Source organism: Hippoglossus stenolepis, chromosome 14 (genome assembly GCF_022539355.2).
Source record: "Hippoglossus stenolepis isolate QCI-W04-F060 chromosome 14, HSTE1.2, whole genome shotgun sequence".
Taxonomy (NCBI): Eukaryota; Metazoa; Chordata; class Actinopteri; order Pleuronectiformes; family Pleuronectidae; genus Hippoglossus; species Hippoglossus stenolepis.
The window spans coordinates 23,952,739-23,972,106 of NC_061496.1; the positions used below are offsets into that span (position 1 = coordinate 23,952,739).

The 19,368-nt window shown below is 39.1% G+C and overlaps 1 protein-coding gene across 1 annotated transcript; it reads left to right on the plus strand.

The window, feature by feature from the left end:
* The first annotated feature begins 13,171 nt into the window (after positions 1–13,171).
* On the plus strand, positions 13,172–17,100 carry LOC118121333 (claudin-18). The gene is made up of 5 exons (XM_035177139.2): positions 13,172–13,391; positions 15,724–15,888; positions 15,988–16,129; positions 16,221–16,334; positions 16,879–17,100. Exons 1-5 carry the CDS (start codon positions 13,172–13,174, stop codon positions 17,018–17,020), a joined length of 783 nt encoding a protein of 260 aa, XP_035033030.1. The 3' UTR covers positions 17,021–17,100.
* The last annotated feature ends 2,268 nt before the right edge of the window (positions 17,101–19,368 follow it).

Consider the following 19,368-nt stretch of genomic DNA (forward strand, 5'->3'; position numbering starts at 1 on the left):
TTTGTAGTAAATCCAGCTAACATAATACATCAGGGCATTAAAAGTTGTCCCCTATAGAGGTAATAATTAGTGTGGCTTCAGTTTTCAACAGGGAAAGAAAGAAGAAAACTAGGTCAGTGTGAAAACTCTTAAAACACAAGTTCTATTTCGGCATTTAAGTGGTTTGTTTGTGTTTTTGAGGCTCACATCGAACATTTGAAGAATTCTCTGAATGAAGTTCACTACACACTCTATAATCTATAGGTCAAAAGCTTGTTAAAGGTCAAATGATGTATGTATGGCTGAAAAACAGATTATCCTAATAAGTAAGTAATTTAAGAGAGAGGGGGCATCAAAATAAAACTTTGAAAACTACATACATCTTAAATCTTTTTTAATCAGAAGGAGAATTTTTATTCTCATGAATTAACTTAAATTATTTTTATATTTCATAGTAACTTTTTTCTTCTTCTGGAAGTAGCTAGCTAACTTTGCTTGGCTAGTTGTCTTAAAGCCTTTGAACATCATCTGCGATGTAAATAAATAGCACAAAATAGTGAATAAGTGAATAAAGGATTTTTTTTAAATCAACTCAAAGATGGAATCAACATCAAGTGATGATGATCTGCTTCTTTTACTTAATTCAAAGAAAATAAAGATGAAATGCGTGGGTACAACCAATAATGATAAAAGAAGGGAGAATTTGATGAGTTCCAGTGGTTCAGGGGATGAAACTTCAGGACATATTTCAGGATGTTTGAATAACTGCTGCAACAGCTGGCACCAAGATCATAGTTTTTTCTGCAATATCTAATATAACAAACGTCTAGTTTGTTTGTAAACTGTCCCAACCCAACGAGTTGCTGGTGGACAATACAGACATAGACAAGGTAACATATACGAAATAAAATTTTGTCAATATGGACATCCTAACTTGTTATAACAGATAGAAGTCTGCGAAATGCCCGTAACAAACATTCTCACCTAAACCAAACACAATTCAAACACCAAGCACTTTGATCAACATGTCGACAGAACACGCAAACTGTACACTGATGAACATGCTACTTCATGCTAACAACACACGCTCAGACCCCACAAATTCCAATAGAATCATTATTTTCTGTCTACGACCAATAGTCACTAAACCAGCAGCCAAACAAGAGCAAAAAATAAACTTACATCATACCTCTGATGTTTGGTCACGATAAGTTATGTCTAAATTCATAACTCTGAATTCGGTGCCACTAGGGTGCATACCACCACCTACTGATCCTCTTCTCTCAGTTTCCTTACTAAAACCTCTAACTTTGCTCTGCTTCACCTATAAACAATAAAATGTGGCACAGATAATGTTCAGATGTTGTGCTATGGATTGCTAGAGCTTTTGGGCTACAACTACTTTAATTTCACGAGGGGTTAAAATTGTAAAGTTGTGTACGGTGGAAATTAAATGTTTCATTTATGGTGCCTTATAATGTGAGCATCGCTCACTCCTGCAAGATTGAACGACCTCCACGTTTGTGTGAAACCTTGGAAAAATTGGCCTTGGTCTCAAAAATAAATCCACAATATCACTGAGCGAAATTGAGTCGCTCATGTGAAAGCTCGCATTGGCTGGATACATGTTTGAAAAAATATCACTAACATGCAAGTAATTCCCATGAAAAAATTGTCTAGTGTGCAAAGGCTACTTTGGCTACCTTTTGCAGGCAGTGGGTGTTAAGTGCTAGTTTTTTGGTGCAGCCAGTTTCAACGTAAATACAGCTGCTGGTGAAATCAGCTCCAGGTCTTTCCACAGACTATCATTTTTAACTGGATGTGTCCACCAGGCCATCAACAGCTCCAATTGTACGTAGCTGCTGGGGTTGGGCCTAAACCAGTCGAGTATGTTTTAGCTGAGAAGGAGCGCTGCAGCTTTTCTGCCTCCCACATCTGACTGTATTCACACTCAGTGACAACAAGATCCTCCCTCATTTCACACCCAGTCCTCCGTCCGCAGAGCGTTTTCCTACCATCCATTGTTACAGCATTAACCGTAGGCTAACATAAAAGTAATTGGAAAACTGATGCGAGCCAAAGCTTCAATTAATGCACCACCAAAGTCCCCGTTCTGTGTAATCGGCAATAATGGTTTCATGTTTGGGAGGGCGCATGGTCACTCGCATTCAGCACTCACCTCATGACAGAGACTGTTAAACCCTGCTCAAAATCCCCACTCCACAGTAATCTTCATTTCAGTCATTTTCCCTCTTTCTCCATCTCTGATGACAGCTCCAGTGTCTTCGCATTGCTTGCAGTCAGATTGTGCGCCCGAGTGAACAGGAGGTGTAATTGACTACTGACAACTCAGCGACAGGATTCTTAATTATTACTCTAGGGTATGGTGGCTGGCTGGCCTGGGTTCAGCTCTCTTACTGAGTATGCTAACAGAGTCATTTTCCTCTTCTCTGTGAATATTGAAATGCAGTTTTGTTCGCTGCGTTTCCATGTCAGACCCTGAGACTTTACGAGAGGATTGCAAATGAAAAGCAGTGTGTTGTTAGTTTAATGTTGCACAGATTTTACACAAGGGCTCTGCGGGTTGTACATGTGTCCCTGACACTGCAGGCGTATCAATAACTGATCCTATCAGTGCAATACCAGATATTAAATTTGTCCTTTGTGAGAATTCTTGACTGTTACTTAAAAAAATAAAAAATATATAACAGTGAGGCTCCAAGCATGAGACTACATGGTACCTTTTGTTTCCTTTGCCTTTGTGTGTCGATACTTCATCTGCCCTTACAGTGATAAGACATTACACTGAGGCTTCTGCTGCTACTAGTACTACACAAGAGCATAATTCCTCTGGTCCTTGCCTGTTTGTGTCTGCACTGGGCCTGCTCAGTGTGATAGAGCAGAGTAAAGAGGGTGAGCATCGCTTTGTGCTTCAGTCTGTATCTTTTGTGCGGGTGGATATGGAAGAGGGCGTGAAACAATTGGACAAAATGGCCCTAATGTGCTTAAAGAATCTTCTGTCTATAATCAAAGCTCACACACATGCACCACAAAGGCAGACAGAGCAAACCCAATTCTCCGCTCCTTCTGCCGAGTGGCTGTTCTTCTCCCGGCTGCAGCGCTTCTCCTCTCCGTGCTCAAAATCAGGATCAGGTTGGCTTTGTGGTTCTTTTTCCCAACTGTCATTCTCAGAGACTCATTGCCTCATCTCTTAAAGAAGGGACAACAGGGAATTGGCTTTAAGACAAGACAGCAAAGTGTAACTTTTATTTGTGTTGTCATCTTGATGGCCCATTGTTTGACTGCTTGATCCACTCAGAAGTCATTATTTTTCATCCACCTATTCCACATCTTAATCAAATCCAAAAAGTAGCTGGGATAAAAGTGAAATACATTAATATTTAAAACTTATTTGACTGTTAACTTAATGTATTTCACCAAGGACTGTCCAGTCATAAATGCAAGTGAATGAGTGATACATGGGATTTAAAGAGTTGTGATGTTTACATTTTTTTTTACTTTAGTCTTTCCAGGACCAAAAACACAAGGTCATGTTTATTGGATCTAATGTAAGCTGAACTCATTAGCTTGTCACACTAACTAGCTTACTACCTCCAAAGCTGAAGAGCACAGTATCAATATTTTGAAGGTTTCCCAGTTATGTCAAAATAAAAAGCCACATTTTCGAATAGCACATTCACTTTGTAGTATTTCTCGGCTGTAACAAAGTTAGACGCGGATGCTACCAGAATTTAAGCTAACATTAGCAGTGCTGTTTACACAGCATCACCCCCAACCAAAATTACCCAACACCTTGGGTTGCCCACATGCTAAACGTCTTTTCTCTTGTAACATTAGAAGTGAAAATTAGCAGCAAAAAATGTTTGCATTCAAACAAGTCTTACCCACTGGATTTAGACTGTGGGTATAAACCATAGACTATATGTATCTCAATTTCCCCATAGTGGCTGGTTGCAGTATTGGTCATACATGTAAGCCCTGCCTCCTCCATGTTAGGGGATGAGACATGGCCCAAACTTAAAAAGTCCTTGTTAAATACATTTTTCGCATAGGGTGGTTTCTGTCATTCTAGGTAGTTCTTATACATTGATAAGTGTGTTCTAGAGCATAATGTTCTCTTAAGTTTGGTTTAAATTAGTTGAGGATAATTCATGAGTATCACTACCATGCATATTTTGCAAGATGGCAGTGTTCTTTATCCGGGATTTGACTTCATTTCTGGAAAGTGGAAGGAAGTGGAGGCGTGTTGTCCATATTTATGTACAGTCTACGGTAAAAAACAATTATTGGACACCTATCTCAGGCAGTATTCTTCTCCCTTTGCTCTGCTCATCTCTTACTGTTTTAAAAATCTCCACAGTAAACAACACCAACCTCTGAGCTGCAATGTACATGCTGAAAAACATTGAAATGAAAAATTTGATGAAGCAATCATGTTTTTTACTGTTGGTTGCTAGCCAAATCTAGCTAGCTCAACACTGCAATGCAAGAAAAATACTATTTCCTTTTTTTCTGTGGATCAACATAGATCAACTCTAGTGGATTCTGACTTTTTTACCATTTACCATTTACGCAGCTGTAAATTATAAAGTAGCTTTTGCTGTGTCTAAAATCGAAGGCCAACTCTGCCACTGTCAATGTAAACCACATAAGTGCTGTGCGAGAACAGAAATCTGATAGGTAGCCTACGGTATTGAAAGTGGGCTGGGTTTTGTGAGGGGCCATTTGTGACTTTAAAATATATTCAGGCTTTTGTTTATGATCATGCGGCACAGTTCATGCAGTTTTAGTGATTACCACATGGCCCACTGACATCAAATTCCTTTCTTCCCGGTTCTGTCTATTCAGCACAGATAAGAGATCAAGCGAGTGATCAGAAATGGCCGCTCATCTCATCTGTAATTTGATGCCGAAATAGATGGGAATGAAAAGAAAAAAAGGGAGCATACCTGGGAGCGTTAAAAAGCAAGATGGTTGCTTCATGACCGCTCCTCTTGCCCTTAGTGTAACATTCAGGGGAAGAGTGTCCCTTTGTTATCACCCCCCTCTCCCTGGCAATTATCACAAACTCCACTTCCCCTGCCCTCCGGAGCCCAGAGAACTGAGCGGCCGGAGTGGGAGAATAGCTACATTTATAATTTTTTTTCTTCTCTTTCCATAGATTAATTTTCTAGGAAGCCCTGTCACTGCTGTACAGGAAAGCGGAGAGAGAGGAATAGAGTGTGAGAAGGGGGGGAGATGGGGGGCGGGCGGGTGGGGTGTAGAGATTGGGGCTACAGTGCACAAGCCTCCTCGCTTTTTCGTTTTCTTTTTTTTTTTTTCCTTGACAGATCATTTTCCATGCAGGGGTATCAGGGGGTCTGGCCGATAATTGGCATGCAGATTGCAGCTGATGGCGTCCCGCAACAGAAGAAAAGAACTGGCTAGTTAGAATAATGAGCCAGCCTGCCTGATGGATGGGCGAGGGAGGAGGTCATACAAAATGTTTCCGACACAATTCTTAACACCGGCCCCCCTCCTCCCAGCCACACTGCTACCTGCACCTCCCATTTTTATTTTTCTATTTTTCACAAAGCCCTGATATTTCATTATTTCCTCCTCTTTCTACCCTTCCAGGGCAATGAAAGCGTCCCATCTTGCTCTTTCTTCTCCTCTCCTTTTATTTTTGCCTTCCTCCCAGCCCAGCTGAGAACGCTTCCCGCCGCACTCTGCAGAACTGGCTCTGTGTAGGTGAGGGGGCGCACAGTGACAGTACAGTTTTGGGTACGTGGAGCCTCTAAAATGTCACAACTCATTAGGAGCCCGACACCCTTAAGAGACTGTCGTGTTTTAATTACAGTAAAGGAGTTAATTACTGGCCTCTCAATGGAGTTCTGTTTCTCACCCTCTGCTGGTTTCAAATGCAGGAAGTAGAGGCCTTAATATAATGGAAATCAAACTCTGACGCTTGTAAATGTAATTTTTTTGTTGAAAACTTTAAATAGGTTTTGAAGTTGGGACGTGTAGGTTTCTGTATTACTGTCACTTGATTTTCATTTAAATGGTTGCAGAGGATTTTGAAGTATATACTTCCTTAAATGTAAATGACATTTACAGGCCAGTATAGATCATACATCGTACAGTAAATTTGCTTTTGTTTATGCATAACTGATTTATTATTTTTTGGCCTAGGTTGACTGATGAACCCTGGTAGACCCCCACCCCTGAAAGCATGCTTTACCTCTCCACCACCCTCATTTATTGTGAATTCCTCTAATCCTCGCTGCTTTGCAGATAATTAGTCTGTCATTTTACCCTGCATGTCACTGTGCTTCTGATCTACCTTCCAGGTCTGGTAGTTACAGGTAAACTGACAAATTGTAATATCCTGTAAGTGTCATTAAGTACCTTGTTTTGCATGAGAGGATCAAGCACATTTCCTTATTCTGTTGTTTTGCTGATTAATTTTTTCCTCTACTTTGGTTCTCCACCTGAGAATGTACTTTGCATTTCAGGAAAGTGCAAAGTACGAATGAGAATATGAGAAAACTATTAGTAAACCACCAAAAAATTATAATAATGTCTTGATGAATGTTATACAAACTGAACTTGATTATCAGTAGTGGAAACTAACTTAATAATTTAACTCTTATGCCACTTTATACTGTCACAAAATTTCAGACTGAAATGTAGTATACATACACCACTACAGTTATTATTATTTATAATTCTTATTTATGTTGCAGATTGTTCTTATATATGTTTATGGTAAAGTATGATCCATTAGATAAAACTATCCAGGATGCAAAGTGGATATTAGTAGCATCACCAGCCTCGATACATCATTAAGTGTCTTTACACATTTAAACATTATTATCCACTAGTTTGATTTTTAGTATTAACAGTGGTATAACATTTCAGGGTATTTTTGACATTGTCTATTTAATGCCATAGGTACCTTAATTACAACATAATATAAACTAAAAACTCAAACTGAAAGAAATATCTTCCCCCAATGAGTAAAACACTGCTTTTAGACAAAAAGGAAATGTCTGTTAATCCAGTGTGTAGAGATGTACTGTTCATACTCCAACACTTTCCACGGCAGTTCGGCCGACATGCAGTGTCCTCACTACAAACAGTATGAGCTGTACACAGTTTGTACTACATGGGTTTTTGAACTGGTGCGGTTCACACACAGTTCAGTTCGGTTTAATTCAACACAACTTTATTTATTTATATTTTTTTACTTTTCTAGGGTGAACGCACAACACTTAAAAATGTGTCATATGAAACTGGGACACAGCTTCTGATTGGTCCCTTCATAGTCATTTCTGAAATCATCATCAGGCAAATGACAGTGGTTTCTAATGAAAAAGGGGAGCACACTAGAAATATAGTGTTCAAAATAGTGTGATGGATATAATGAAAATGAGGTCATGATGGCAAATACGATCACAAGAAATGCGTCATTCGCTCATCAACATCACTGATGCATTTAATGTGAGCGTGCTCTACTATCGTGAAAGAGCCGAAGAAAATAACAAAAAGTTTAATGGTACAAAGAGCAAAAGTCATTGTTGGATCAAGTTCTGTGGCTGCAGCAGCTCAGTGAGCAGCTCTGCTCGCCTAATCTCACTTGCACCCTCATCAACACAACACAGAAGGGAACAAATTTACTGTTTCATCCTCATTCTTCCAGCAGCGCTAAGGAGCTGTATACAGTACACAGCAGATCAAAGCCTTAATTGAAAAATAATTATAGGTACTTAATCATAGAAAGCACTGGGCTAATTGAAGTGAAAACAAGGAGGCAAACGCAGACCCTCAGAATCGTGGCAGAAAGAGGATATTGTAAAAGCTTCTTCTTCAATCCCCATTGTCTTCCAGATTAAACAGGAGAGGGCTATTAGCAGAGTTAATTGGCTCTCTAATTTAGATCTCGCCGCAGTGAAAGCATAACGGATGCGAGCCTGTCGACCAATGATGTGTGCACTCTGTCACACTGTCCTGCTGGACTGTGATTGGTTAATTGCTCAGGGATTTTTGAAGTTTTCTGTCATTCTTCAAATGGAGCAGATTTGTGGGGGGCTGTGTTGGACTCCCTGGCTGCCCAGGTGCTATTCATTGTTTGGAGGTTTGAAATGGGGAACTCACGTGACTCAGTCATCACAGCTACATCACTCACTGCACCGTCTGGCTCACATTAAGTCTGTTTTATTTTTTTATCCAACCGAATCCTGTAGCACTTTTAATTTATACTCATTTCTGGCGTATGCACCTTATTCTTACGCGGTAATATCTAGTGAAATGCTGATCATCCTCCTCCTGACCTGCTCATATATTTCTTTTAAAGTTCCTGAGAAACAGCACAGTCTCCCCAGGCCGTGTTTTGTGAAAGGCCTCCTCATCACATTCCCAGCTATGTTGCTCCCTGCTGCGACAGCTGCTGCCTGTTCTCTGCACTCACTCTGCCCTCTAGTGTCCGCCAGCCAGCATTGCACTGAGTACTGGATTAAAAACCTGTGCAGACTCCCAAAAGGTGGACGAAAGTAAATGGGGCATTTTTCCACCATTTTCCAGCCTTTCATCATTTCAGCACATCTCTTTCTAGTGTTTTCTTATTGTAGCCTGAGTGGTAATGGAGCTCTTGACTGGAGTTCAAAAAAGAAGTTGGTGCGGAGATTTTTCCCTCAAGGTCTGTCACCCAGACTTCCCTTCTTCTCTCTCAGCAAAGTCAGTGACAGTGACAGCAGATTATGTTACATGCCCTGCTGTATGACACTCTGTGGGACTACACCAGAGAGGGGAAGTTGAACCCCTTCTCTTTCCACTGAAGTCTCTGCAAAGCTGCTTTAATCAATACTTTTAGTCTTACCGGTGCCATGAGTGTGGTGATGGAAGTGCAGCTCTGTCTGTCAGTTGTTTGCTTCACCACTTTTGCCCACACTCAAAAATCTCTTGCCATGAAATTAGCTGCACACATTCAGCTCACCTCCTTCTCATCTGGCCTCACGGAGCCGCTTGCATGAGGTGGTCATATTAAAAATGTATAAAGTGACTATGTATACTGTGGGTTTTCATCTTTTAACTCATTGTGTTGATTTTATTGCCTGAAGCTTCGCTCTCACTGCTCTCATTAATGGCGGATTCAGCCCAGCAGGCAGCTGTTTTCAAGCAGCGCTGGTGAACACAGTGAAGCATTCAGCAGCGAAAGTGCAAGATACTCATGGGAGACTTTTGACAGAGAGATGTGACCTGCAAACAGAGAGTTACATGACCAAAACAGACCGCTTAAGGTTTTACTTTGTAGTTTATTAGTAGTAGTTTTCCAACTAGTTCTGCCACATCAACAACCATAAGGGTCCCGGGCCCTGCACACACTTAAGTTGTTTTTGCATAAAACAAGTGCTTCCTCAAGTTAATAGTTAGAATATTTAACCCATGGTTAAGGTTTTTGGAAAGGTCATGGATAAAAGAAACACTGCTGATTATTGGCTTCGGGCTCAAAACAAACATATGGCTCTCATATGAAAGTCTTGTGTTTTGTCAACTCATCCATCCACCCAGACCTCCTCTCAATGTGGAGCTTGTTATTTTATCACCTACCTTCCTCCTTGGCTCCCGTCATAATTACTACGCCCACTAGAGGTCACCAACTTTGAGTCATAATAAACTGCATGCACACACAGAGACTCTATTTTTTAAAAGCTTGTACCCCTTTGAAGGCTAATTGATGGTTTCCACATCTCTGATGCTGCAAGAGTCAATGGGATGTACATTTCGTCATCTGCCTAAGTCAGCGAGGGTCGAAGCACAGATCCACACACGGATACAAAAGGAAAGTGTTTAATTAAGTCAGCCAACACAGTCATGTTTATTAATCAATCTGCTACATTTCTTTATTTCTGACTAATTATTATTCATACAATTCTGACATTTTCTAAAATAGAATTGATAATATTGAGAGAAACAAACTCAAGACTTTGGTTATTCAAAGAACTAAAAGATTTCTTCAGTATAAGTTATATTGTACTTTCTGTATGTTTCTCTTGTTGTTACTCATCAAAAAGCTCTGTTCAGAATGTTAAAGAAATGAGACACAGCTCTGTGTCACTGTAATAATGTAAATAGAACATTTTACTAAAAGTTTCAACAGAAATATATCCATTGTTTCATTTTTAATTAGATTCTTTACAGTGTGTGAAGACAGAACATGAGCCTAATTTCAGAGGCAGTGCAACTGCATCTATTGGAAAACTAAAGACAACTACATGGAAACATAAACACACACGTACACACATGTTTGGGGCATCTGTTTCTAGCTTAAAGCTAACATACAGTTTAAACGTCTGATGTTTGGGGCAAGCAAACACAAATAATCCAGTGTTCACATTCTCATGATTGATGCGGCTGGAAGTTCTCTTCACTATCTGTGTGAACACATATTTATACTGTATAACATACTGATCCTAGGCAGTAAAGACGAACAATACATCTCCACTTCCTCCCAAAATCCAGAAGTTAAACCAAAATATACTTGATAGGAACACATTTGCATTTGGAGCCACAGTCTGCACAGTAGCAGTTGGGGATGTAGACACTGAAGCGACGTCCAACCGATGCCATTGTTGACCCATCACAGGTCAGTGTCAGCTGTCAATCATGATGTTATATAGCACCAAATAACTCAGTAAAAACCAAACTTATCAGAAACATGAACTACCTAAAATGACAGAAACCATCTTGGAGAAAAACTTATTTGACGTGTATTTACTTTTTAGTTTGGTTCTTATCTCATCCATTAACATGGAGGAGGCATGATTTATGACCTATATTGCAGCCAGCCACCAGGGGGTGATTGAGACGCTTTGGCTTCACTTTAGGGAGCTAATGTCGTTCATCTTTATCAAAATCAAAAAGAGAAAGAATATTCAACATTCTTCATCATACTCTCTAACTCTCACATATTCCGTATTAACTTCTTCCGGCCCTTCACTGGATCATCTTCTAAAAATTCAAATCTAGTTCGATTTTTATAATTCAGCCTAACATTTACTGTATCATTGAACAATTTTAGGTAGGATTTATAAGAATTCTTATTCATTTAAAACAAAAAAACATCTTTACAGCTTATAACTGGTGTGATTGTAGCTACTTGGCAAACACTTTTACCTTCTTTTCTTCTCATGTGCATTTTCAATGGGCAGCTCATGAAAAGTAAACAGTGGCTCCTACAGATGCTGGAAAAGTTGTTTGCTCAAGGTTCAATCTGCTGCAGCACAAATGGGTTTGACCTGCAGACAGAAATAACCATTAACACTGCATGTGACAGGCGATGTTATTCCTACTGGCTGTGATTGAATCAGGTCGCCTGTATGAGTGTGGGCGGGTTATTTGAACTGCTTTCACGATACTTTACTAATGTAAATATATTTATTTAACCTTGTTTGCCACTTGACTTTAGCTTCTGTAGCTTTTCCTCTCGGCAGCATGATTTATTATTTATTCTGTTCTTGCACTTGATTGCGGAGATTCTGGTGATTTGTTAAATGTGTAGAAAATGTAACTTTTAGGGTAAACACAGTAAATCAATAATGTGTCATAAAATTCTCAAATTGATTAGTTAAAAAATAAGACCAATAATTTATGGCGGGCAATGTGTCTTCTGTGTCTGAAACATTGTCTAGCTTCAAAAGATGAAGACATATTTTTTCATAATTAACAGTGAAATTACTATTAATAGAGCGCAAATGGGAAAAATATCTGAAACCACAACACAACTTTTATACAGGTCTTGAGTCACTTGACATTCATTGTTAAGTTAAGCAATGGTACAATTATAATATTCCCCCACACAAGTTTTGTTGTGCACACTGAACAAAGCCACAGCCCAGTTTCGCTTCCGTCCTGGTGTCTCACATGTTCTCCTCCACATACAGTATCACCCACAGTCAAATTCGTTTCAGTTCATCACAATCATATCAGTATTTACTCTTACATGACTGGCTGCTGGTGCCGCAATGATACCGAGCACCCACCTCAACAACCGTGTCATCTAGTTTTGTTTAACGAAGCCGGGCCAAGGCATAGAGGAATATTTAAACTGTAAATGTTAAGCCTCTAAAATGAAACGATGTTTTATAACATTAAGAATGCATTTGCTGTATGATGACTCAACAGAATACTTATATAACTTCAAAGACTCTTGTAGTAGAGATCATGGCAGTATAAGCATGATTCTTTGTTTTTTGTTTTTTAAAATCTAGAGCGTATACTGACAACAAGGTTTTCTGTGAATTTTGGCGGACAGCAATTATCAGCAGGAAGTCAGAGAGCATATTTACATCTCTCAGTCATATTGTTATGATGACATTTTATATACTTACTGCTACATAATTATTACAACAAACGTGAATGCAGTTTTAGAGGCAGCAGAACTTAAATGTTATCGAGTCACAGTGGCTGAAAATATAACATTAACAAAGAATCATGGTAAATGCCAAGACATTAAGATGAACACAGTCTGAGATATCACGAAGTCACTGAACTGGCTTTGTAGTATTCGTTACGTGCCTGTTTTTATCTGACCTACGCTAATGTGAGCTAATGTATCAAAACTGTGAGCTTCATACTTACTGGCTGGTGCAAAGCTACTGCTTATCAGTTTTCATTTGTTGAAAGGAAGACCCAGTCTGTCTAGAAAGGCTCTGAGCACCAGTCAGAAACTGACATTATCTGAGTAAAATGTTGATGATGGTTGGTTTCCTCATGATGCCAGGCCTCTGTCAAGCAGTCATTACCATTCAATCATTATTGGGTGGGGGGTTTCGCTAATAATAGCTTCACTATAAAATTGCAAAAAACCGAAGGAGCTATACAATTGATTATGAGCATCTGGTCTAATTTACATTTTGTGACCATCTGAAGTTTTCAGTAAGTGACTAAATGATGATCAGTCATAGTACCACATCATGTTCAGCAACATTAATCCTATTTTACTGATACTGTTACGCTCCACCCAACTTCTTGTGTACATGGCTGGGCTGTGGGCAAATAAACAGGGTCACTGGTGAAGTCCTTCTTGACTTCGCTACTGCTGATATCGTACTCAAACACACAGTCGCAGCTCTGAGGAGAGGCCGTTACTCTTCGAATCCACGGTTCAGTTTTTGGTAGAAGGAGCAGCACCATGGCCGCCACTCTCTGTCAGGTGATGGGCTTCCTCCTCGGTTTGTTAGGGATGGCGGGATTAATCGCAGCAACGGGGATGGACCAGTGGGGGACGGAGGACCTCTTCGACAATCCTGTGACCGCCGTGTACTCGTACTCGGGCCTGTGGAGGTCATGTGTCCGGCAGAGCTCCGGCTTCACCGAGTGCCGGCCTTATTTCACCATTCTGGGACTGCCAGGTAAATAGTGGAAGAAATTGATTCACGGATGTGTAAAAGTTCCATTGTTTGTTGGCTGAATAGAATAAAAATCACCAAAGCAAACAAAAGAATACAATTTATATATGGAAATACAGGATATAGGTTAGTTAGAGATGAATTGTTTTTCTTATATTCTCACTGGCACAAAAAGTAATGGACTGATATGAAACCATTTTGTGTTTCCGTATAATGATCGGAAAAAAATGAGGCAATGTCAGACCGCACCCTTTGTTACCAAGGGGTGGAAACGCTCATCACCAGTGTTTCCCGAAACTGGGACAAAGACTTTAGGTAAACATCTGATAAGAGCTGTTCCTTGTTGAAGCGTACATAATGATAAGCGGCAGCACCGATGCTGCCATTTCACGACTCTGTGACATTGGCAGTAACTTTGTTTGAGCGGGACATCTAAAATGGCTGCCTCAATGATTCAGTTAATAGGATTCATGTTGTCTGCACTGGGGCAATTTTTAATATCGGCAGCAACAGCAATGGACATGTGGAGCATACAGGACCGATCTTTTACAGTCATTACAAATGTGTACACCTATTCTGGGCTGTGGAAGTCCTGTGTAGGGACAGCATCTGGTATAACACAGTGCAGGCCTTATTTTACCATATTGGGACTGCCAGGTAAGAGAATTACACTTACACGAGAAAAAAAAAGAAAAGTTTATCTTGAATATTTCTCCAGCAGGTTGGATTAGGAGAACATTTTCCAAAGGACCTTGGAAGGTACTTTAGCATATTTGGAAGGTTTTAGGGCAGATTTTCTCCATTTCCCCTGCTGCATAAAAGTGCAGTCGACTGCAGAAACGATGGTGTCTCTCCGGAATCAGATGGAAATTTGATGAAACATCCAAAGCTTAGCTGAGCAAGCACAAGCTTTACCAGAGTGTCACACAATGTAAAGTACATTTCCACACTCTGTACTTAACAGCTGAATGTAGTGTAGAGCACATTGTATATAAGGTTTTAAAGGCTTAAGTCTTGAATAATACAGGTACAATATCTACGGCCATGGACGGATGGCATTTAGGTCAATGTGTGTTATTACATGGTGCCTTCATTTATGAATTTATAATTCACTGCTGGAGGAAAATATATAATTGCAGTCAACGTTTTTTTCTTTATTCGCTGTCTTTACTCTAATTGAAGGAGAATACCACGTGTGTTGAGCTCCTTAAAGCATATTCTGATTAATCATCGATAAAACTGTTATTGATCTGTGTTGAAAGAATTTTTTTCCCAGGAGATTCTGACCCAGCAGCACCAAGTTGTTTCCTTTATGCATGACCTAAAAAAACCTTTTAGCTCTAACCTATAAAGTAATTTCCTTTTTGCATTGTTGCATCTGTATATATATATATATGTATATATATGTACACTATTAGTGTCAGAATTTATTAATGTGTTTTTATTTTCTAACAAGTACAACGAGAACATGAACTTGAGCTTATTAAAAGCAAGAACTCAGTTATGTGTTTTGCTTTCATATTAGAAGTGATTTGTGAGGCAAACACGTTTTTTTTGCAACACAACAAAGAATATCATGTCTCTCAGAAGTTTAAAAATATTAATATTATTAATTTCATTGAATATTTAAATATTAATTGAGCTGCCATGTTTTCTTTTTGTGGTAATATGAATGCTATATTACGCATAATGACACTTTTTAGGGTACAATGTTGTTACTGAATGTAAAGTAAAATATATTAGAGGTTATTAATATTAATGCGTTAATGTGTAACCAGCAGCTGGTATAGCTGGATCCAATTTGTTGGTGTCAAATTGTAACTTTAAAAAAAGAACAATGTTTCCTCCAGAATTGGAGTTAACTTGAAGAATCGGGTCGCATGAACACAAAAACTGCAGGAAAGGTTCAGTGCGGTTGGCTTTAGTGACGTATAAAGAAGTTACACGCTTGTAGCAACAACTACGGTGGCCTTGAGGTAACATAAAATTGTTCATGGTTTGTTCACCCTGGGCTTCTGTAGAAAATGGTGCTTTGTAGGGAAGGCCCCGCTTCCAATGTAAATATAAAGGGCTACTAAGGTGACAAAAACAAAACAGTTCTTAGTTTCAGGTGATTATACACTTATCAACTGAAACTAAGAAAAGTTTCGATCCCCCTGAATCGTACACACTGGACCTTTTGTGTAACTCGGTCAAAACCTAAAACTTTTACAATACTTAAGAAAATCTACTCATGTTTCTATCCACCACTCGACGTTGGTAGGTTTCAAATACATTTTTTATGGGTAAATCATGTTGTGAGAAATCTTCTGAATTGTGCAACTTTGACTTTCAGCTCTGCTCCAAGCCGTCCGAGCCTTGATGATTGTTGGTATCGTTCTTGGAGCCATTGGCTGTCTGATCGCCATCTTTTCACTGAAGTGCTTGAAAATGGGGAACATGGAAGACAACATCAAAGCCACAATGACTCTGACCGCTGGGATCATGATTCTTCTTGCAGGTGATTTTTGAATTGCTTTGTTCACAATGTCTAGTTCTGTCATTGCAGTTAGACATTTTTTGTCCTAATTCCGTCCTATATCTTTTGGTCAAATTTTAGGCATCTGTGGCATTGCCGGGGTCTCAGCCTTTGCTAACTTGATTGTGCAGAGTTTTCGGTTCACAACGTATGCTGATGGTGGACTCGGCGGTTATGGAGGAGGAGGAGGTATTGGTGGACTCACCGGATCTCTGACTCCAAGGTCAACATCAATTCAAATGAGTCTATTTTGGGAGGTTTTATGTCCACATCGCTTTCAGTAAGTTTTTACCATAATCATCATCTTCCCTCAGGTACACGTTTGGCCCGGCTCTTTTTGTGGGATGGATCGGTGGGGCTGTATTGGTCATTGGAGGCGTCATGATGTGTCTGGCTTGTCGTGGAATGTCTTCAGATGGGAAGCAACGGTACGTTCAGTCACAGACAGAATCAATCTATGGCTTCTTGTGACCTTTAAAAGGACTGGTAGCAAATGCAGCAAACTTTTGACAGCAGAACTCCTCTTCTGTATAATAAAATAACATAAAGGCGGAAGCTCTTAAATAGAGCAATAGTCCCAACAGAAGTGTGTAGTAAGCAGAAAAGACAGCACTGAAGGACAGAAATCTGACAAAGCTGGACAACATCATATAAAACCCATGGATTTTGTCATTATATGTGGTAGTAAAAATCTAGGTTCCTTTAACATTTAAAGGCACATACTCAGCAAAATGCAAATTTAAGTCTTTTGGTGTCTGTATGTTTTTTTCCCCTCTGCATATATATAATGCAGAGCTGCAAATGCTTACAAGGCTGCTTGCAAAACAATACACACAGATACTTGTATTCCTCTCCTAGTAACACAGATGATGATTCACTGCAGGGGCCGAAAAAAGGTCTTCTAACTAGACTCTTTATCTCCGCTCTTTCCTGTCTTTTGTTTGAAATGGATTACTTTCTGACATCCCTCAGGTACGATGGGATGACCTACAAAGCTGCTTCACAACACACCATGTACAAGTCGGACGTTAGACCCCGTCCGGCCTACAATGATTCCTACAAGGTTCAGAGTGTGGATGGAAGGCTGGCGAACCAGAGATTTGATTATGTGTAGAATCGTTTCATCCTCGCTGATACCTCTTTTTTATATCCTACAGCTCTGTGATGATGAATGAGTGTTCTCTTGTTTTTTATTTGCCTGCATTCAAGGGGAGAGTGGATGTTTTGTATTTCTCTGTTCTAACATTTAACAAAATTGCTAAACATTTAAGGTGTATTTTTTAAAATATTTTTTCAATAGAATTATAAAATCATGCTGTTTTGTGATTTGTGGTATTTTCTCTTTTTGTGTCAAATAAAAACAAGAATGATTCTTATTTTTTTAATTTCAAATATACATCCACAATATGTAACACAAAATGAGGATATTGACAGAACCTGAGGCTGGTTGCATTAGCTGTTTATGAGTACGGAGTTGACCCACTAATGTTAGATCACTGAATTAAAAACACCTCACAAACATTCTTATGTAGTTATTAGTTCTTATTGATAATATATGACATGTTTCGATTGGAAGGGAAATGTGGTGATATGCTGGTCACATTTTTTATTCAAAATGCTGTTTCGTAAGGATGTAAACTGTTTGAAATACATTTTACAATCTTTAACTTTTTGCATCTCAATTTGAAAACATTACGTCAATATTGTTAGCATGAATGACCGAATTTGTGTTTGAAAGCTTAGCTTACTCGGATACAAGCATTTTTCTCTCATGTATGTACATATGAATAAAACAAATCATGACTTCATTAACAAGGATTATCTGATTCGTTAAAAATACCTCGGGGCCTTTAACACTTGCTATTTTTGGCAGATTATGCTGCATCTTGTAATGCTACAGGTTTTTTTCCTTGAATAGGAGTTGAGCCACAGATTTACATGTTACAATGCTTTACTAGTCTTTGCTAGCCTAGACATTGCCATATGTTTTACAAGTGTGATTACACTTATACTGTCACTTTAGAGATGTTGTAACAAAACTACACTTTATTTCTATTTCAATTGACAGGTTTAATTAGATTACCATGTGTTTTCAATGGTCTACTTCATAATGTAATTAAAACATTTAATATGATGTGATTCTGTACATGGACGATAATGTAATTCCATCCAGTGCTCACCAAAAAAAATAAAAATGAATTCCATCTTTAGTTTTTCATAGCCCACTACAATGATCAGTCCACATGCAACAAACACCCCTGTTGATGATTGTGTTTTTGTTTATCCAATTAGTGTTATCAAGAACAAATGCAGTGGTCATCAGTTTGTCCGTAGCAGTTACCTGTTATCTCCGGCCCTCCAGCACCATATGATAAATATAATAATTATCACAATGTTTCCCAGTAACTGAATGAAACAAATGTTTTCCATCAGATAGACACTGCATGTTTGATGTAACCCTGGTTCACTGGTCTGATGCTCGGATACAGAAACAGTGTCTGGACTGGATCCCAGGGAATCAGTGTTTCTGTCGCTCCTCAGGGATGTGTCCTTATGTCCCAGGAGAACATACAGAAACAGGTTTGATCCTCATGAAATGACATTTATTGATAGAACATGTGATCAAAGTAATAAGTAGACGGTAACATTACACTCAACAAGAGTTTTTCATTATCATGCAAATAGTAGCAAATGAATGTCTCTGCATTAAGAAAATGTGATTAACCTTTTTTAAGCTCCAGTTAAGAGTCTCTTCCATGTTGGAGGAGATGTGAACACACTAATATCACCTGCTTCACTCATGAGCTGAGAGCAAACTGCTGGAACACTTTGGTACATGACCATTTACTGTAAATAATAACTCTAATCTGATCTAATATCACATATATATGTATATACATTTTTCTTATGGCTCACCTCTTCAGGACATGCACTGTTCTGTATGCTGTGTTGTGTAACAATCAGGAAACCACTGTAAGCTGTTTTAATTTGAGTAAATTCATGATAACTGTAATTGGAGATTCATAATAATGTGTAGGGGACAATTAGTTTTTTTTTTTCTCATTTGCTCAATCATGAGAACCATTGCAGATAGTTCGTCTGCCTGAATGATCCACCCTATTCATTACCAAGGTCTGTGACTGCTCAGAAGTAAACCTGAGTTTTCCAACTTTTGGTTCCACTTTACACAGATGGGAAAAAAAAGGAATTTGTTTTGCTGGAGTTAGCTGATGAAAATCCAACCAATATTGTTTCAACCTTGGATCTCTGGCACCACCTACTGGCTCTGAGACGTCACTGCTCTGTTCAGGCCACGCATTTTATGTTGATCTGATCGACATGTCTTAGATCTCAGGGGTCCTGCTTTATCTTTCCTCTGTCCTTTTCCCAGATGCTGAGACCTTGGTCTTACACACTTGGGGACCTGACAATCAGCACCACCCTCTACATGAATCCCAACTA

Bases quoted from the DNA above. Each gene is read 5' to 3' on its own strand.
- LOC118121333 (XM_035177139.2), top strand. From the start codon at position 13,172: ATGGCCGCCACTCTCTGTCAGGTGATGGGCTTCCTCCTCGGTTTGTTA. The intron at 15,889-15,987 runs GTGATTTTTGAA...GTCAAATTTTAG, and splicing joins GATCATGATTCTTCTTGCAG to GCATCTGTGGCATTGCCGGG. The intron at 16,130-16,220 runs GTCAACATCAAT...ATCTTCCCTCAG, and splicing joins ACCGGATCTCTGACTCCAAG to GTACACGTTTGGCCCGGCTC.